A 20,495-nucleotide genomic window follows, 5' to 3' on the forward strand; every position below is an offset into this window, starting at 1 on the left:
ACATGGATAAATCCCACTTTTTCCCTCCCCCTACAACCCCAGGTTGACCACAGTGCAGGGCCCAGCTGTTCTTTGTCTCCAAAGTCTGGTTAAAGGGCTGGGAGAAGGAGCACGAGGTGGTTCCAGCCACGTTTCCCTTGCTCTGTGTGATGAGGTGTGAGTGTATTTTTGCCATTTTCTCTCCTGTACCAAGGCTGGCGCTTCCCAGCCCACTCAATTCGAGAGTCACGTGTTGGAATTCCTCAAAGCTTCTGCTCTCTGTGTGTTCCAGACGTGCTCAATCTGTTCCTATTAATTTTTAAACGCATTTTTAGTGGCTGATAAACAGCTGGTGACACTTTGGGAGCTGCTGTGACGCTGCACACCGAGCTGGGGGATGCGGGCACACCACCGGGAGCATCGGGACCGTGTTCCCTTGGGATGCAAACACCTTCCATGTGCTGCTTCCCTCCCCTCCCCACTGAGGATGGGCTCTCCAGCTGCCACTTTGCTTTCCCTGCTGTTTTAAACCATCCTGGCTCACTGCAGGTCCTGAGCAGAGCTGAGCTCACACTGACGGATCCAGCTGGGGAGTCTGCCTGAGCATCCTTCACAAAGCTATTTTCACCTTAAATCACTGACAGAAAACATCATGCCCGACTCCTTCTTTTTCTTGGAGACAGACAAGATCTAATCTATGATATTTTTTCCTTTTTTTTTTTTAACAGCTGTATGGATTTGTTAGGCCTGAAGGCACCCTTAGATCATCTTGTCTTTCCCTCTGTGCAGTAGTGACCGTGGAAATCCATCCAGCTTCCCTTTCCACCCTGTCATGTGTGAGCTGTGACACCCTGTCAGGGGAGCCAATATTTTGGATGTTTTTTCAGTGCAGTTCTTTTCTGGGCCTCTTTGCAGTGTGCTGGGAGTGATGTTTCAGTCATCCCCGGAGCAGTAAATGTGCTGTCTGCAGAGACAGAGAAGCGACTAAATTTAACATCCTCAGTCAAATCAAAGCACTTTGAGGGTATATTTATCCTCTGCCACAGGATGAGAGGAAGGGAGGTGGTTTCTGAGTATCTCTGGAAAATGCCTTGTAGGTTCTGCTCTCTCTGCCCCAGGCTCCTGCCTTCCTGCAGGTGGAAATGCATTAATTGATGTCATAGGATTAACAAACAGAAAAAATGTGGCAGTGTCAGAGGTCTCTGTCTGATGTGCCATTCTCTTTGGAAAGCCCAGACCAGGAATTTGCCTGCCCAGGGGTAGAAGGCTGCTCCAGACAGCGAGTTTTGTCTGGAAACCTCTTGCTTCTAGTTAATCATGGATTTGGGAAATTCAGGGCTTTCTATTTTGAGAACTGAATCAGAGAGGAAGCGAGGGTTGTTTCTGTGCTCAGGATATGACTGATGGAAAACCCTTTTCTTATTTCTGAAGCAACATTTATTTCTGGGAGGCATTTCACCAGCAAAGCAGAATCTGTAATAAAATAAAACCTAATCATTTTATCTCCTTCAGGAATGGCAGGGAAGAGGAGGAGCAGCATCCTTGCACACGGATGTCTTGGCTCTGCTGCTGCACTGCACAGTCTTGAGGGGCTTCATTTGTGTCAAACATGGAATAATTGCAAAGAGAAAAGCTTGTGGGTAGTGTTTGTTTGCCTGGTAGAGCTGTCCTTTGCCAGATTCTCCTCCTTTTGAAGCAGTTCTTGGAAAACTGGGCAGGAATTGTGCATTGAGGAAGGATAAAGCACACAAAACAGGAGCTCTGATATTCAACACCGGCCCCTGGTTGTGGCTCTTCTTACAGAATAAGAATTTAAACATTTGTAGGGGTTTTTTTTCCCTCCAAAATGATGCAAACTCACAGAAAAAGGTGACCTGACCTTGCCTAAGAAGTTGGGAATTTCTTCTCTCTGCTCTGAGCTGCTCCTCCCTACCCTCAGTCTTCTGAACATGCTGGTTTAGCTCCTGCTGGCTGCCTGTTTTTCTAGGAATTGGGAATTTAACGCAGTTGTTTCCCAGGAAACCCAGAGGTGACACTTTTGGATTGGCAGGAAGTGACTGAGGTGTCCAGCTGGGTAACACTGATGGAAGGGTCAGGCCAGCAGCAGAATCTCAGCACATCCCTCTGGTTTAGGTTCTCAAGACAGGGAAAATCCGTGGATGGAAACAGTCTGGTGAAAATATATGAGGAATTTCTCCTTACTACAGCTAAAGGTTCAACTACAGCATTCTGCAGCTTTGAATGGGTTATTTTTCTGAGTGAAGAGCAGTGAATTCCTGTGATGGCTTTACATCAATAAGCTGGATAAATTGGGCATTTGTTTCTGATATGAAATCTTCCAGACCCTCTGGACAGGAGGAGGGAGCAGTGGGAATGTTCTCCTGCCTCCATGAGTGGCAGCCTGCATCACTCCTTTCCTTTGAGAAACTTTGGAAGGGACAATTATAGCAGCTAAATTGGCAATACTGGAGGGCTGAAGTTCATGTCAGTTATTTTCCAGACTTGCTGGATGCTTGCAGACATTTGCAGAGTGGTGCAGGAGATGGTAAATGATTCCCTGATTGATTACATGTCTGAATGTGGCTTTGTGGGATTTGGGAGCCTCTTCCAGCTGGGGAGGAAGGGATGAGAATTTAAGTCATAATCTGAACTAAAGTTTCCTGGGTTTAGAAGGGAGAAGTTTGCTTCCTTGTGCCCCACACCTGAACTGGTGAAGGATGCTCAGGGTGATCTTATCAAAGTTTTTTAGTTACTCATGAAACCAGGACCTTGTATTTGCAAACAATCCAGGGTGAAGCTGGAGCTCAGTAGCACCAAGAGATGTCTCAGTTTGAAAAGCAGTTTTGAGGGTGCTGGAGCAGCTCCTGGTGATGTGTTTGTGGTGATTTGGTCGTGTGTTCAAGTGTCCCCAGTGTGTGAAAAATGGATATTTAAGGGGCATGTTAGTGCTGATCTGGGGCAAGGAGGCAGCTCAGACCTGGCTGGCTTTGGGGGAATTCTGTTTGTAATGATAATAAACCCCACAAGGTGCTTCTCCTCCCTTGGAGTCTGGGAGAGGATCAGGTCTAAGGAAATGAACTTCATCCTGCTTTCCTGTGCTTCTCTTCCTGCTGTTCTTGCTGAGTGTTTCTTCTCAATGTCACTCTGTTTTGAGGTGGGAAGGGAGTGCAGGCAGAGGGGAGCTCCAGCCCTCTCCTGGTTGTGTGTTCCCAGAGCTCACAAGCACATCGAGTTCTTCTGCACCATCCTTCTCCTCTGGGCCTTTTTCCCTCCTTTTTTTTTTTTAAACTTCAGGCTGTGAAAGTGAAGATGTTTCATCCAGGTGCGTCTGTGCCTGTTCAGGAAGCTTGGAGCAGCCCCTCCATCTGTGGAGCCAAGTGGGATTCCTGCTGCAAGCCCTGACTCTGTGTAGCTGCAGGGAAAGAAACTTCAATGGGAAAGGTCTCCCATCCCTGCAAACACAGCGGTTCCAGGTTTTGAGCAAATCAAAGTAGCAAATCCCAGGCAAATTCTAAAAGCTGCCTTTTACAGTGCACTTGAAAAACTCCTGTTTGCTTCCTGCCTCTTTTGTGTACGTTGGAATTACAGGAATTTCTTTGAGCTTAAACGAGTTTTTCTCCTGATTTGTAAAACACAGCTGGTCTCAAACAGCTTGTGATGGTTAAGCTGCTGCTGCAGAAGGGCTTTAGGAGGGACTTTGCTTCCCTGAGGCTCCTTGGGGCAGAGCTGATGCTTTGCAGGTAGGATGGGGGGAGTTAAGTAGAGCTTCAGGATGAATCCAGGGCTCAAAGCCTGAGGAATCAATGGAAAAGCTTCCTCTGCCTTCAGGGCTTGGACCACAGCAGCTCTGAAGTGTTAAGCTGCAGGTGCCTCCCTTGAAGTGGGATATTTCCATTCAGTGGGATGGTGACTCCAAATCCAAACCCCTGGGTGTGGCAGGGAGGGACAAACCTGTCCTTGGTCTGTCCATCTGCAGATGGGCTCTGCTCCTGGCCGGGGCATCTCCCATCAGTGCTGCTGCCCTGGGACTGGAAAGGATCTAAACTTCTCTGAAGAAACCTGTGCTGGAGGCTGTGGCCCTGCCAGAAACTGGGGGCTCTGCAAAATGCAGGGCAAAAAAAGCTTTTAAACCCTTTCCTTTGTGTTGTTTTTATATCTGGCTGCATTTTTTTTCCTTTAGCACCTGAGATAATGATGAAGGAAATCAGGCAAGGAGAATTTTAAGCTCTCTCTCTCTCTCTCCAATAGGTAAATTACTCTTTGTGCAAGTGGATTGGTTTCATATGGATGCTTCCAATTTCTCTTGCACATGCAAAATGTTCCTAAACCACTTTTTCTTTTTTGGTGCTCCATATGTTTTGCTCTGACCTCCCAGCTCCCTTTCGGAGCCAAGAAGAAATGGGAACCCAAAGGTATGTGAAAATCTGTGATATTTTCTGCTTACATCCCAGGCCTTGATCGAAAGGGATTAAAGTTAATACAGATTAAAGCCAGTTTCTTGGAAGCAGGTTTGGATATCCATGTTTTGCATCTGACTAGCTGTTTTTTCCATCTGTTTCGACAAATCAAATCAATACTGGGGGAGGAGGGGGGGATGTTTTTGCAGGAGAGCCTCTCCTTGCAGTGTACAAGGAGCCCTTGGAAATTCCCCTTGGCTGGAATTCACTTGGAATACGTCAAGGTAGAGCTGATGAAAGGGCTGGGATGGGGTGGCAGCTTTTTAATATTGAGTCTGGTCATGGAGTGATAAAACCAAAAATTGGTTTGGAAAGGACATTAAAACCCATCTTGTCTCACCCTTGCCATGGGACACCTTCCACTGGTCCAGGGTGCTCCAAGCCTCCTTCAACAATTCCAGGGACGGGGCAGCCCCAGCTGGGTGAGCTGTGCCAGTCCAGTGCAGAATTTCAGGTATGAGGATAGCTCAGGTGAGAGCTGAGAGCAGAGCCATGCTCCTGTCTCACCTTCTACCACCAGGAATTAACGGGAGCTCCTCCTTTTCCATGCTCTGCCTGAGCTGGTTTTTACTTAGGGTACAAATAATCCCTAAGGAACTGCCCCTAACAGGGACTTTTCCCTGGAAAAGTTTGTTAGGGTGGCTCTTTTTGAGTCACAAGGTGAGGGTTTTGCTGAAGTGCCTGACTTCAGGCACCCTGAGTTATGGGCTGGGGTCACAGGAGGATCTGGAGCCCTTTAGCATGAGGAAGGGATGGGGTTGTGGAGCAGCTGACCCACAATTTGGGGAGCAAACTTAATTAAATCTGACTGAATTCAAATGTTTAGCAGGAGCAGCTGGTTACTGGACAAAGTTTAGCCTGTCTTGGTGCTCCCTGTGGTGTAAGACAAATATTGGAGCCATTTCTGGGGTTGTCTGGCCGTCCTGTCCTTTTGAATCAGTGCTGTGGGGCCAGGAGTTCTCTGCAAGACCCTTTCCTGTGAATACTTCTGGTTGTTACCTCCATGAAAAGCACAGATATGATAATTATAACCACCCTGCTTAGCATAGTTTGAGCTCTGAGCCTTTTCTAGGCTCTCCAAAGCCTGCAGAGATCCATCCAGAGCATCATGGCCCAGATTTGGACCATGGAAGCTCAGAGGCACAATGACTTCTGCCCTGAGCTGCTGGAATGATCCTGCTGATGTCCCACACAGGGTACGAGGTGTCTCTGGCAGCTTGGTCCATGCTCAGAGCTTTGCAGACCGCCTGTGTAAGCTTATTTACCAGCATTTGAAGCTAATTAGTGGTTTTAGGGATTTTTTTTGCCTTTTTCCTCCCTTCCTGCCCCTCTTTCCGGGCCAAGTGCCCAGCACAGCTTGGTGGCTTTCAGCAGGGACTTGGTGAGGTCGGAGCCGTCAGCGCCCACGTCCTCCCACGTTTCACACCTTCCCATGCTCCAGCTCCCTCTTCTGCTGCTCAGAGCTCGGCATCCTTCCAGCTTCATTAGGGAACGGCTAATTAGGGGCAGAGGGAAGGAGCTGGACAGAGCAGAGGGGCTGTAGTGGGGTGTGGAGCTTTGTCTGGTGCTGATGGAGCTGTCACAGCCACCCTGGCTGTGCTCACCTGAGTCAAACTCCTGCTGGAGCCGCTTTGTTTGTGGTTTTCCCCCCTGTAATTTGCCAGGGTGGGGGGAAAAGCCCAGTCCCCAGCCTCATAACCCTCCTTTCCAAAAGGACACTCTCCTTTTGTAACCATCAAAAAGCTGTGCAAACGATTCCCCTCCAGTTACACGCTGGATTTTTTTTTCTTAAGAGGCAATTCTGTAATATCTTTAATCTGGAAGGAAGCAGCCAGCCCTCAGATCAGACTTGCAGTGCTCAGGCCTTTCTGGGAATCTTCCTTGTCTCTGGGAATCCACTGGGAGAATGCTGAAATCCCAGCTGCAATAAAAGTGGAGCTCTTACCAGTTTCTTCTCCCTGCTGGCTCCTTCTGCCCAAATAGATTTCATTATTGCTCTGAGCAAAAGGAAAGCTCGTCTGACTTGTGCTTCTCAGGCTTTGCTGAGTGTGTCCTGTCACTGCTGGACACAAAATGAGTCACACAGACACAGTTTGAGGTGTGGTGAAAGAAAGAGCATTCTTTATTTATTCTTTCAGTATCTATAGGTATGACCACGACCAGGGATTGGATAGTGAGGTTAACACCTTCCCAACCCCACTGGCTGTGAGAGACGTCCATCAAAAGGCCTATCTTTAATGGAATGTATAAACACCTATGTTTATAGTTTCTTTGCTGGGAAAGTGGCTAGAGCTTGTAGAAAAAACAATATTGAAGGCCTGATTCTCAGGGTGACCTGTGTCCCTCTCAACCCTCTCTCCCAGTGCCCTGAACACTTCAGCACCCATGGGTGCTGCTGAGCTCTCCCAAGGGCTGAGCTCACCGCTCCAGCTATTCCAGGGCCATCAAATCAATCTCTGTGTTCAGCTGGAGGTTCTTTCCCAGCTCATCTCTCTTGGCTTTGGTGCTGGCTCACTTGAAAAACCACTGGGATTCCCCCCTGAGGCTTTTTAAGTCCCATGGAAGCCAGCTCCTCGCTCCAGTCCCTGCTATCACATAGAGATAATAAAAGTACTGAACGAGGCAGCAGCTCAGCAGCCGTGGCAGAGGAGAGAGCCCATTAAGGAGCAGAACAGCTCTTTATTGCTGTTGTATTAGAGGAACTCAGCAGCATCAAGCAGGCACTGGAGTTTCAGAGCATTAATTCCTGCTTTTGGGAGCTGTGGGAGGCACGGGGAGCCATGGCTGGGCTGGGTTGTGGCTCTTGGTGCTGCTTTGCCTCTTCTCTTGTTGCCTTTGGATCTTCTCTGTGTCACAGGGAAGTGAGGGATCTGCCCTGCCCCTGTTTGCTGTGGGGTGGGGACAGAGGAGCACAGACACCTCTGGACACTCAGACATCGGGGTTTAGGCACGCCAAAGATGTGTGACAGTGTTCCCTTCCTTCCTCAGCTCTTCTGTGATGGGAAAAGACAAATTGGTGTCTTAAATATGGGAGATGGGCTGTGTGCATCTGGATAACTTATGATGGTGTGACAGAGTGCAGAGATTTTCTAGCAGTAGCCATAAATCCACCTGAATTGTTCTTTTCTGCTGCTTGTAAGGGAACAGTGATGGTTTTGCAGTGACTGCTCATTCTTGAAAGGCTTCATGATTTCAGACATGATGCCAGCCCCAAAGAGCCCGAAATAAACCTGTAAAAAACCTACATGAGTGCTGTTCCCACTGGAAATCAGCAGTGGCTTTTCCCAGTGATTTAATATTTGCACCCCCAGCATGTAATGTGGCCAAATCATGGGGTTTAATGCAAAATAGTGAGGGTTTAATAATGTTGTTTTTAGAAGCCCATTCAAACACACTGTATGGCTTAAAGCAGCGCTTTACAGCAAATGGGCTTCACCACCCTGTGGGGCTGGGGAAGAGGAGGAGCTGCCAGAGCTCTGGGACCAGTAATAAAGCAAATGGAAGTGCCAGTGAAGGATTCTTGGTATCTGTTGGAGGAGGGAAGAGGCTTTGCCATACCCACACTTGCCCATCTGTTGCATGGCCCTTGCAGTGAATACAGGGACAGAAGCCCGGACACACCATCACAGGAAAACTTCCCTGGCTTTGATTTGAAATCCTTATCAAATGTGTATCAGCCCAAATCTGCTCAGCTGGCACCTCTCCAGAAGCTGGATGCCAGCAAACAGCATGAGTGGCCCTGGGAGAAGTGTGGCATCCCTGGGCAGGCCAAGTGGAGCCACTGAGGAAATCATCCAGGCAGGCACTGGAAAAGCTCAAACCTGTTGTCCAAACCAATTATTACTGGACAGCCTCATCCTCAGCAGGCAGCTGGGTGGATGTGATCCGGCTTGAGAGGGTGGGTGTAGGAAAATCCGTCTGATAGATCCTTTCATGGGGCTGTGCCCACCCTTGGCATCCCAGGAAAACATTGCACATTGTCTGATTTCCTCCTGCCCAAACAGGCCTGATGCTCTTCTCCGGTACCAGCTTGTAGCAGGAGAGGGAGATTTAAGGAATTCCTCAGCAAATTCCTGGGATGCTGAAGCAGCAGCAGTTCTGTCTGCTCTGTGTCCAGGGAAAAGGGCCCTTGAAAGTTTATGCCCCAGGCAAGAGCACAAATGACTGCTCCAGAGCAAGCAGGTTGTGGTTTGTGTTCCCCTCACACTCTTCTGGTTTTCCAGGGCTGGTCCAGCCAAGGTCCAAACCATGTTGGTTTGGGACAGGGATATGCAAACAGAGAGATGGGAGGCTGGAAGCTGCTGGTGAGAGCTTGGTTTGCAAGCAGCAGGTGGTGCCCAGCCCAGGGGGGTGTGAAGGGGGGTGAAGCTGCTGGGAAGTGCCCAGGTGTGCAGGGAGAAGAGCAAACAGGAGCTGCCCAGCCACGTGCACCAGCAGGAGAAAATTCAGGATTCTCCAGCACCTCAGGCAGGAGGCAGCTGGATCAAATCCTCCTTGCTCTGAGGACTGCTTTTCTTTGAGCATTCCTGTCCCTGGGACTGTTCCCATCAGTGTTTTGGTTGTGGGATGCCGTTATCCAGCTCAGAAATGATATCTCTGTGTTCCTCCCATGCCAAGTGTTCCCCCAGCCCAGCTGGTTTGTTTTTTCAAACCTGAGAGAGTTTATTTGAGAGTTTTTCTGGTTACTCAGAGATACCATCAGTTTGTCTCTGATTTTGGGGTCAAGTTTCTGCCTGAGGCTGGGGATGTTTGGCCTGAGGATTTGTTTTGCCCTTTGTGAGTTTAGGGGCAAAGCAGAAAACGACTCCCTGTAATTCCGGGCTGTGAAAACCCCTCTGCCATGGGATGGGCAGAGGTGGCACAGAGGGGTCTCTGCCCAGAGTTATCAATGTTGGGCAGACCTCCTGATTTGCTTCCAAGCAAATCTGTTTGTTGTGGAAATGCTCAGTGCTGGCTATGAGCCCTCAGCTCATTCCCGCTCCCAGGGTCACTCCTGGAGTGCCCAGAGCTGGAAAGTTCCTCCTCTACAAAGTGTTCTCCAGCCCAGCTGGGTCAGTTTGTTTTTTGAAATAAAAAATAGTTTATTTTAGAGTTTTCTAGATGCTCAGAGATACCATCAGGCATAAACAATGCTGTAGGAAGTAGAAGAGCAGTGAGCATAGTAATTTATTTTCTATTTGGCTTTGGTTTATTTTAAAATCTGTAATTCCTAAAAGAAGGTGTTGGAAGTAAGGAAGAAAAGTGGTGAATTTTTTATGGAAGTGGTGTGGCTATTGTGTTTTTTTTTATTCTTTTCAAAAATCCCATTTCTTTACCCACTTTGTTTTTTTTTCCCAAACTGACCAGTGAGTGTGAGGAACCCACTTTGAGTCTTGATTATTTTATTTTACTTTAACTTTCTTTCTTTTTTCCCATGAAGTGCAGAACTCTGTGCCTTTTTAAACCTGAAATCACATGCAGAGCCCTCTTGCCTCGCTTCATGGTGCTGGTGTTTTGCAGCAGTGATCTCTCTGGTCAGTCAGTGATCAGCTGGGTGGTTGGATTCAACCCCCATAAATACAAGGCACACTGGAATTTCAGGAATGTGAAGGGCATCCCTCACTTGTCATGGCAAAACCACCAGGAATTTACCCACCAACCCTTTGGCAGGTCACTGCTAGAGAAAAGTGTCTGTGCCTCACCTGCATTTGGTACCTTTATATTCCTATTTATATTCCTGCCCTCTTATTGTCAGTGGGATGTTATATATAGCTTTTATGGTAATTTTGTGTGCTGAATGCAGTTTCCAGGGAGGAAATTGCATTGAGGAATGGGTGAAGAGGTAATAATAATAGCAATAATCTGCATAAGCCCCTGTTGTTAAAACCCACAGCCCTACATCTCCTGGAAGAAAAATGCAGAGATAAGAGAATAGTTTTCCAAACATCTTCTAATGACTTGGAGGGTGACTTTTGGCAAGGGATGGAGTGGCAGGACAAGGGGAAATGGCTTTAAACTGAAAGAAATTTGGGCTAGATATTGGGATATTGGGAAGGAATTCGAGGGTGGGGAGGCCCTGGCACGAGGTGCCCAGAGAAGCTGTGGCTGCCCCATCCCTGAAGTGTTCAGGGGCAGGTTGGAATGTCTGTTTTTGTTGTTTTGGTCTATCCTGGTATTCCAGAAGCAGGGAAAAGTCTCAGCTGGGATCAGGGACCCTCGTGCTGCCGTGTGGGTGTGGAACAGATCCTGACCCAACCCCAGAGCCAAAGTCAGGCCTGGGTTTGCCTGCAAATTTTACAGGGGAAAATGAGACATGGTTTAGCAAACACTTAAGGGGTGATTTACTTTTAAGAATGTTGTTTAATCCTGTTGAAATTGAGAGGACTACTTCCCTTCAAATACATGCTTAAGCTCTTCCCTGGCTGGGATCTGTGAGGAGCTGGCCTTGCACTTGGCTTGTCTTGCTCTTAGCAGGAGTTATTGGGAAAAATATTCCCTGATATTGGGACAGTCGCTGTTCAACCTTCTGGAGTCGTGTCAGGGAGGGTTTTTGTGCCTTATCTTTCACACTGGGTGGTTTGGCTTTCTCACCTGAGGGTGGATTTGGGATCCTGGCTGTGCTGGCTCCTCACTGGAAGCAGTGCCCAGGCTTTGATGTGCCAGCATGTGCAGAGCTTGGGGCTGTGCAGCAAAGGACAGAGGGAAGCTTCTTGGTGAGGGGAACCAGGAGCTTCCCTCTTAAATTTCCCTGGAAGTCAAACCCCACAATGGAACTGTCTGATTGATAAACTGGATTTTTACTTCAGAAGGCTAAGAATAGAGCATGGAAGAGACTCAGTCAGCCTAGGACTTCCCTGGCACTATTTTAAGTCCCCTGGAGCAGGGCTGGGGGTGCCAGTGGAGTCTCCAGTCTCTGTGCCCTGTCTGAGCTGGTGTCACAGGTACCAGTGGTGGTGTTTTGTGCCGTGATGAGCCCTGGAGCCTTTCAGGGATGTTCTGTTCCCTGTTTTCCGTGTGGAAATCACCCACTGAACACCAAACTCTGGCAGGTTTTTGGTTGCTGCCCTGGCTTTGGCTCCACATGTGGGACAGCAGCAGCTGACAGCCAGGCTGGAACTCATGGCAGATGAAAAGTGGGAGGGATGAAGGTTGCAAATGTGTGGAGGAAAAGGATGGACTGAGATGAGGCTCTCACTGAAGTCCTGGGATAAAAATGTGGGAGGCAGAGAGGCTCTGAGTTCATCCCAGGAGAAAACAGGGATGTGGTCCCTGGCTGGGTGGTTTGGAGGTGGCTCAGCAAACCAGGGGAGCATCCCAAAGTAAAATTCCTGAATGAAGGGATCTGAGGGGTCCCTGTGGCAGCTCCAAGCAGCATCAACCCCCAGAGGGTTGGGTTTGTCCACCTGGAGCCCACCCTTTATCCATGTCCCACCCCAGTAGATTGGAAACCAGTCCAAAAATAAGAGGTTTGTTTTAATAACTCCAGCTTTGAAATGGTGAATGTGAACAAGAGTAGAACACAGTTTAAATCTACGAGAGACTCAAACCCATTCTTTGTTCCTCTTCACTGAAAATTCCCCTTAGCAATTAAGACTTCCATCAAAAAATGGGAGTTTTTCTGAAAAACCTGGTGGTTTTATTGCTTCTGATTGCAATGCTGATGAGAATATTTTGGTGTTGAATCACTCCTGGCTGTTTTCTGCCAGAAAAGGGAGATGGTCTGCACTCACCTCTGACAAACTGATGATGCATCTTTATTGAATTGCAAGGAGTCAGAGCCATTCAGTCTTGGCAAGTTTGCCTCAATAAGATCATTTTGTGTGAGGAGAGACATGAAAGGAGTTGTAATCCTTTTGTAATAAAATACAAATGAAGAGGGTTTTGTCAGTGCTTCTTAGTGTTGCATAAAACCTGTCAGGGCAGGTCTGGGCTCACTAAATGAGTGTGGGGATGGTGTTTTCTCGGATGAAGCTGTTCAATAATATCTTTATAGCTGAGGGTTAAATGTCTTTTGTGCTCAGTGGTGGAACCTGCAGCAAGGTTTGCACTGGCAGTGTCCTCCCAGCCCTGGTGGTGACACTGTGACACTGAGGGGGGATTGAGCACATCCATTCCAGTGGGGTTCAGCTCCAAGCACCAGGCTGGGGATCCTTGGGCTCCCACCAAACCTTCCTGTGTCATCAGTAAGCACACCAACATCTTCTTCTCTCATTTCCAGGTGATCTCTGCAGTATCCAGGCTCTCCTTCCACAGTATTGCTCAAACCAAAGGAATTAGGTAAGATCCTTTCAATACGATGCTTTAAAATAACATCTCTCCACGTTCCTTGTATTTAATCACATCAGATTCATTAGAAGCTGCCCATGATAGGGTTAAACAGACACCAGGGGCGTCTTTTGGATGTAGGGAGGGTCCTTACAGCTGCTTGGGAATAATTTCAGATGAAATAGTGAAAATACAAGGAGCTGTGTACGCTGTTTGTGCCAGGAAGGGCAGCAGGGTGAGTTTCGGTGTCTCTAGCTGGAGGTTTTGCACAACTTCATGAGGGATCCCAGGAAAGTTAGCAGTGCCCAGGAGCTGTGGCATCACCCCACTGTCCCCACTGTCCCTGTGCAGGGGAGCCCAGGGACCTTTGCCCTTGACAACTGGGAAATGTCCTCCTGGCTTTGTCACAGGCACATCCTTGGTGAGGGTGGGAGGAGTGCCCTGGCACCCAAGGTGTGCTGCCTGCTCCTCCTCTGTTAGCTGAGGGAGCACTGGAGAAGGAATTAAAAGCAGCAGACAGCCCCTATTAAGCAAAGCTGTTATCCTGCTCTTTGTTCAGCTCCCTGCAAAATTGCTTTGCAATTGCTTTCCTTGTTCGAGTGCATTTGGATTATTAATCTGGGAACATCTCATTAGGACCACGGCTATAACAGGGATGAGCTTGCAGCCTAAATTACCTTTTCCTTGTTTTTTTGGGAGGGAAATGTGTGAGTTTTCACCCCCCAACTACAGAACACATTTGATTTTCTCCACAGCATGTGTCCTGCTGCTGTTCTGGGTGGGGATCTGTGGCACATCCCAGGCCAGGCACAGCCAGGATGAAGAGTTTCAGGCTGGATGAGGTCCCTGCCCCACTCCCAGCCCTGCCACCCATCCCCAGCACCCCCTGCCACCACTCCCACTGTTGGAACATATTTTCCCTGCCTTGTCTGCGCTGAGATTGCTGGAGGGGAACAGCTTTTCACGTGTAAAACCAGCTCGGAGCCTTCCCATCTGTTAAACACGAATCTGCCAGATCCCAGCAGGGCTGGGGGGAGATGCAGGGGGCGAGGGTTTGAGGAGGAAAGATTTGTTGTAAGTTAGGGACTGTTTGTTTTGATAATAGCCCTGAGTCCTGGAGGAGCCTGCAGTGATTTTTGTTTTAAGGGAAAAGAACATCCAAGGAGTTTGGAGGCCAGGAGCAGCAGGGGATTTGTGTGCACAAACTGCAGGGCCTTGGTGAGGGCTGGGTTTAAGTCCTGGGGCATCACTGGGAGGGTCCCAGGGTGTCACCCCTGGCAAAGCCTTTCCCAAGGCAGGGAGGGAGGTCCTGGATCCAGCTCAGAGGATGAAGGAGCTGCCATCCCCTGGGAATGCTTTGGTTGAGCCCCTGTTGGTTGTGTTGAGGGCTGGACATAGATGAGATCCAGGGACAAGGGAGGCTTTGCTATTCTTGTGGGTGTGTGGCTTTCTCTCATTCGTTTTACAACTGGCATTTACAGTTCCCACTAAAATCCTTTATCTTGGAAGCCTTTGGCACCATAATTACACAAGAATAGCAGAGAGCTCAGTGAGCCTTTGCTTCTAACCCTGTTTTCCTGTGAATTAACCCTGTTTCTCCTCCAGCTCTGCAGGAACAGAAAGAGCTGTCACTCCTTTAGCTGGCAAATAGAACAGACTAGAAACAAATTCTGTAATTCCAGGAAAATTTCCCTCCTGGGAATGTTCCCTCCCACCTCGCTGTCCCCTACAGCCACAGAGCCCTTCCTTTGTCCATTGCTGCATCTTCTTTCCTTTAAATTAGGTGATCTCTTTCTGCACCATCACAAACCCCTCAGTGACAGAAACTAATCTCAGATGAATTTATCTGAATTAATCTAATCTTGTGGGAACCAGCAGCAGCTCTGGCTCCCTGAAGGGACTGCTCACATCAGCCACCACTGCCTCAGCTCCTTGGGGTCCATGCTCTTCCCTCTCCCAGTGAAGATGCTTCCACTGGAAGTGGGAAAAATCTTGTTGGCTCAGGCACAGTGCTTAAAACCGTGCTAAATACAGTGAAATTCGGATTCTGGGTGGATTGTATGGTCTTCAGCCCCACGGCACAAATGTGGCTCTGCTCCAATCCCTATTTTAGGGTCTGAGAATCAGGATCACGCAAATTAAGAGTGAAATAAATCCCAAAGCCTGTTACTTGTCCTTAAATAAGTTTCATGGTGTGGAGAAAAATAAAAATCAGTCTTGTGTGCTGTTCAGTGAAAAAAATAAATAAATCACTCTTTCTGTCTTAATAATTTCTGGCTACAGGAACCTTGGCAGAGGAACCTTGTTTCCCATAGTACTGCTATCAGGATAGCTCTGTGGAGATGACAGAGTGCTTCTTCCAAGAAACAAGCAGCAAAACCAGGGCAAAAACTCGATCCTGAATGCAGTGTTTGATTTGCAATGTGCCTAATGTGCAGTAGCTGTAGCTGCAGCCCTGATGTGACCATCCTCTGCCTGCCTTGTCCCCATCCCAGGGCTGCTTCTGCCAGCCCTGCAGGAAGTGAGCTCTGTGCTTATGGGATGGGAATTTCTGCTGGGATTTTGATCCCTCTGTTGTCCCAAAGGATTGTGCACAGGGACAAAGAGCTCAGGAGAGATTTATTTAATTGGTTTTGGTTCCCATCCTTCCCTCCGTCTTTTTGGAGGACTGTCAGCACTTCCAGGGAGAAGTTCCACTGTGCTCCATCCCTGGCTGTCCCTGAACAAGGAGCCTTTATTATCCATGCCTGGATTTTCCACTGCAGCCCTAATTCCATTACCCCATTCCCACTCTGACTGGCACTTCCCAGCCAGCCTGGAGGATTCTGTAGCAGTGTGATCTTCGCACAGGGATGTTGTGCAAAGCTTCTCCTGTGCTTTGAAGCAAGAATTTTCATTCCCTTTCTGAGTTTTCTTTCCAAGTTTTCTTGAGCAAACTCAGCTCTCTGGAGGACAGCAAGACTTCTTGTTGCAGGTCCCAACAAACCAGGATTATAATTATTTTCTTAAAGCTTTTTTTTTCTGTTTTCCCTTAAGACTTCGCTGCCACAGCCACGACTGTTCCCTGCTGCCTGTGGCATCCTGGCATCCTCTGGGCTCCATCATCCACCTCGTGCTCCGGGGGCTGGAAGTGAGCTCTGAGCAGAGGAGGGGGCATGTGTTTATTCATCTCCCTGAGATCTGTGTTTGTCCTGGAAGCAGACTTCTGCAGGCAAAGCAGGAGGTTCAGGAATATTGGCCCGTGCTGCCTGCCTGCATTTTTAATGTGTGCACAGCAAAGCCCAGCTGAGAACAGGAAGAGGTTTGCATGTTCAGAGGCCTTTATGGAGGCCCTAAATCTGAGTAAATCCTTTCTATATGAACTGAACCTCTCGATGACTCTCCTCAGAAGGCACCACAGTTGATAAAAGAGCATTAAAAACATTTGCAGATGGGCAGGAAGGTGAATCCTGGTTGTCAGAGGTTTTCTCTCACAGGAGCAGTGGTGATGCTTTGGCTGGGCCATGGAGGGAAGGACACAGGGATGAGTTTTCCCCCTCTTGGGGCCAAGGCAGGACCCCTTTGTGTCACCTGGAAGGAAAACTGACCAGTCCAGATCCAGTGGAAGTGGCTGTCAGGGCTGGGTTGCCCATGGGCACCCTGTGAAATGGCCATCCTGTCTCTGTGTTTTTTGAAACAGGTTTCCCAGAGAAGCTGTGGATGCTCCATCCCTGGAAGTGTTCCAGGCCAGGCTGGATGGGGCTCTGAGCAACCTGGTTTAGTAGAAGTTGGATTAGGGAAATTGGAATGAGATGATCCTTATGGTCCCTTCCAAACCATTCCAGGATTGTGATTTTTTTCCCATCTCCACAGTGCAGACAGAGAGGGGAGAGGAGAAAAGCTCAACCCTGGGATTAGCCTGGGTCAGAGCCACCTCCAGGCACATCCAAGGCAGCCAAACGAGTACCAGCAGTGAGGATTGATCCAGAGGAGAGTTCCCTGCAGCCCCTGCCTGCTGCCAGCCCTCATCCCTGCTCCCCTTTGCCCAGGTGAAGCAAAGGGGCTCAAAATGAGGATTGCAGCATTGTCAGCCCTGGAGTTTCTGCATTTAACAGCTTGCCAGGAATATCAGGATGTGTGTGGGGGAAAGGAGGAGGGATGGGAAGGGAGAGGCAGAGCAGCATTCCTGGCAGGAGGTGCCCAGGGGGCACAGGGAACTGGACCTGCAGCCCCTGCTCTGCAAAACTTGAGTGTCTGTGATCCCAGCGTGTGTCACTGGCTGATCAGGAGATTCCTCAGTGATTCAGCCTGGAGTTCTGTCCAGGTTTCATGACTTTAACCCATTTCCCCACCTGACTGAAGCCCCACTGTGGTGTGGGCTGACCCTTCTGCTTGCAGTGGGGGTGACCCTGTAAGAAGGGTTGGGTGCAAACCCCACTGCTTGCAGAAGATGTGGTGGCACAAGCTGGAGTTGATCAGGATGTTCCCCTCGCTGCCCTGGAGGGAGGTAGGGGAAGATCTTTCACAGAATCACTGGGTTGGAAGAGACCTCCAGGATCAGAGTCCAACCCATGCCCTGACACCTCAACTAAACCATGGTACCATGACTGGAGTGCCACATCCAGTCTTTTTTTAACACATCCAGGGATGGTGACTCCACTGCTTCCCCAGGCAGGCCATTCCAGTAATTTATTATTCATTCAGTGAAAAATTTTTCACTATATCCAACCTGTATTTCCCTTGGCACAGCCTGAGATTGTGTCCTCTCGTTCTGTCAGTGGCTGCCTGGTGAAAGAGAGCAACCCCACCTGCCTACAACCACCTTTCAGGGAGTGATAAGGTCACCTCTGAGTCTCCTTCTCTCCAGGCTGAACAACCCCAGCTCCCTCAGTCGCTCCTCACAGGGGCTTTGTGTTCCAAGCCCCTCACCAGCCTCGTTGCCCTCCTCTAGACCCACTTCTATGGTCTTTGCAAGGATTCTCCAGCGTGCTGGAGGCTTCTTGCAGATCTGATTTGGTTTCTGCTCCCCCCCTGCCCCTGGGGATGGGAGGCAGATCCAGCTGGGTGTGAAAATGGCAAGCAATTAAAGATGCTAACAATTAAGTCCTCAAGTGTCTTGTGGTGAGGAGGTTGTTAGGGCACCTCTTCTCCTGAAGGTTGGTTTTACAAGGACTGTTTTATTCCCTGCCAGCGGCTCTCTGGAATTGCACTGTGCCCGTTACTCTTTTACTGCCGTTGTGTTTTTCCTTGTACACACTTTAAGGGCTGCTGTAAAATGGATGGAGAAGATTGTGGGAGGATCCGTGTCTGGAAATAGCTCCAGCTGCTGTGTAGAGCTCTCCTGGAACTGGGACCAGTCTTGGAACTGGTCACCAGCACAAGCTCAGGGAAGCTCCAAACCTCACAAGCAGGAGGTCAGGTGGAGATTGTTTTGTGTGGAGATTTCATGTGACAACACCAAACCTTCAGGAGTCACCACCAAGCTCCTCCATGTGCTGATAAGCAGAATCCTTGGCTGAAAAGCAGCTCCTTTCCCACTTAAGAAAAAAAAAACAAAAAACAAACGTTCTTAACACATTTATTTTGGCAAGTTTGTATCCTCACAGAGAGCCTGAAAAATATCCCTGACATGTTTTCCTGCAGGGCTGCTTGGTAGGCTGGGGGATGCTGAGGTCACCCCGTCAGCATCTGCTCACAAAGCAAAGGCAGCTCCTCTGTCCCCTCCCCAGCAGCAGCTTTGCATAGTGAAGACACAGCTCTGAGGAGCTCAGCTCTGGGCTCAGCTGGGGCTTGCTGGCCTTTGGGGTCACCTGTGGCAATGGTGCTTCCCTCAGGCTCCTCCTGTGTCCCTTCCCACCCTGGGGGACCTTCCCAGCACCTCTGATTGTCTTCCCAAAATGCAGTTCTTGCCCCAAGGATGTTCCAAGGATGGAGAAGGGCTCCAGGTTCAGCTGGTCCAATAGAGGGGACTGGGGGAAAGGGGCACTGCCATGGGCTGTGCCTGGAGAGGGGCACTGGGATGCTCTGGGACAGCCCAGGTCTGCACCTCACTGGGGAAGGGATTCATTGTGGCCCTCAGAATGGGCTGTTTGGAGCTGGTTTATGCTTCACAGTTGGGCCCCTCTTGGCTGGGATGTGCTGGTGGTGCTTTCCCTGCAGACAGCGGTGCTGGAATCAGGCAGAAAAAGGCAAAATTATGATCTTCATAATTATTTTATTTTTCTTGGCACACATTTCATAGGATGGCAGCTGCTCAGGTACAGCAGAAAAACTCAAGAGTGCTGAAAGATCTTGTGCTGTTTTGCTGCAAGTTAAAAATAGGGATTTCAGGATTTGTGTTTTCCAGTGTGAGGCAGTGGATGTTGTTGGATGATGGGATGCATCCCAGGTCTTTACTGGGACAATCATTCATTCCCTCATGGTTGGTTGTGCTGTTACCCCACAGGATTTGGGTCCTTTTTTTCCCTTTCTTTTCAATAAAGACATTTCTGGATTCCCTTTTTGATTTTACCCATCTGTTCTCATCAATGTGGAGCTGAAGTGAGGAGAAAATCATCCCTCTTGCTCGAGCGAGGCATTGGTACACGCGGAGCTTTTAAAAAGGCGATAATGTGTTGAAACATAAAATTATACGAGCTGTTATTTTCTTGTCTTCTCGTCTCCAGAAATGCTCAGTTCAGATTGGAGCTGAGCATAAAGCAGGGCCTGCAGCTCACCCTTGGGTGCTGTCTGAAAAATCATCATCATCATCATCATCTCTGTGTTGCTGGTGATGTAACTCGCTCTTTCCCTGCTGAATTTCCATCAGAATTCATCTTGCGAGAATTTCTGCGAGTTCCAGACCACAAATAAAAGCAAACTGTAATTTTTCAGAGGACGTGTCTAAAATTTGGTGCCACGTGAGGTGCTTCTTTCCAGAGATGAGTAATGTAACAGAAAAGTGTGATTTAAATTAAATTCAGCAGCTTTTGGTATACTCTGATGTGTCTTGTTCTGCACGGGGAGAATTGAGTCTATTCTGCTTTATATAAATGGATTTTGAGGGCATTAATAGTGTGGTTTTATCTCGCAGCACTTGACCAAGATCATTGCTTGATGCTGCTCCTGTTTCACGGATGGGAACCAAATCTTGGAGATGCTGGAATGAGGACAGGGCTGGAGAGGCAGCTCTCACCTCTGTGCTGGTCCCTGGTCAGCTCACAGCCACCTCCTGGGGAATTCCTGCTGCTTTAATCTGCCTAATTCCATGAAGCCAGTGAGGGAAGCGTTTTCAGTGGTGTGTAAAAGTCTTGGAAGAAGAAATTATTTTCTTTGGGCAGCCCCAGGAGTGCTCAGGGTGGTGGGCCCAGGATTCCAGAACTGATGGCTGACAGGGGGCACAGTCACAGGAATGGGGTGATCCCCAGTGACTCATCCTCCTGGAGAAAAAGAGGACAAAAAATGGAAAGGGGAAGGTTGGAACTACCAAAATGATGTCCTGGGAACAGCCAAAGTCTAAAATGTTGGGACTGAAGCAGCATTAAACCTCAGCAGTGGGACAGAAGGACTTTTCTGGAAGCATAGGAGCTGTGGGGCTGAGAACCCCACTCCCAAACTCCCATGGAAACACAGCCTGGAGCCCAAAACATTGGTGAAATCAGCGTCCTGTGGGTTTCTTTTGCATTGCCATGACTTTTCCTTCAAAACAGGGACATCAGGGGGATCTGGACACCCAGCCAGGGGAGCTGGAAGCCCTGCAGGGTGTAATTTCAGACTGTAGATTCCACACCACGGAAATATTTTTCTGCCAGGAGGGTTCAGCACAGCCCTGTCCATCCCAGCAGAGCTGCAGAAACT

The 20,495-nt window shown here is 48.7% G+C and overlaps 1 protein-coding gene across 1 annotated transcript in view; it reads left to right on the top strand.

The window, feature by feature from the left end:
* Positions 1-20,495, top strand: part of VAV2 (vav guanine nucleotide exchange factor 2) — a 122,679-nt gene that overhangs the window by 62,608 nt on the left and 39,576 nt on the right. Inside the window, exon 3 of the mRNA XM_005529215.3 lies at positions 12,634-12,692. Coding sequence (XP_005529272.1) covers positions 12,634-12,692 — 59 coding nt within the window. The remainder of the gene's footprint in view (positions 1-12,633; positions 12,693-20,495) is intronic.

The sequence above is a fragment of the Pseudopodoces humilis genome, chromosome 22 (assembly GCF_049639895.1).
Source record: "Pseudopodoces humilis isolate 2021_Gansu_Grassland_sample_001 chromosome 22, ASM4963989v1, whole genome shotgun sequence".
In the NCBI taxonomy this organism is placed as follows: Eukaryota; Metazoa; Chordata; class Aves; order Passeriformes; family Paridae; genus Pseudopodoces; species Pseudopodoces humilis.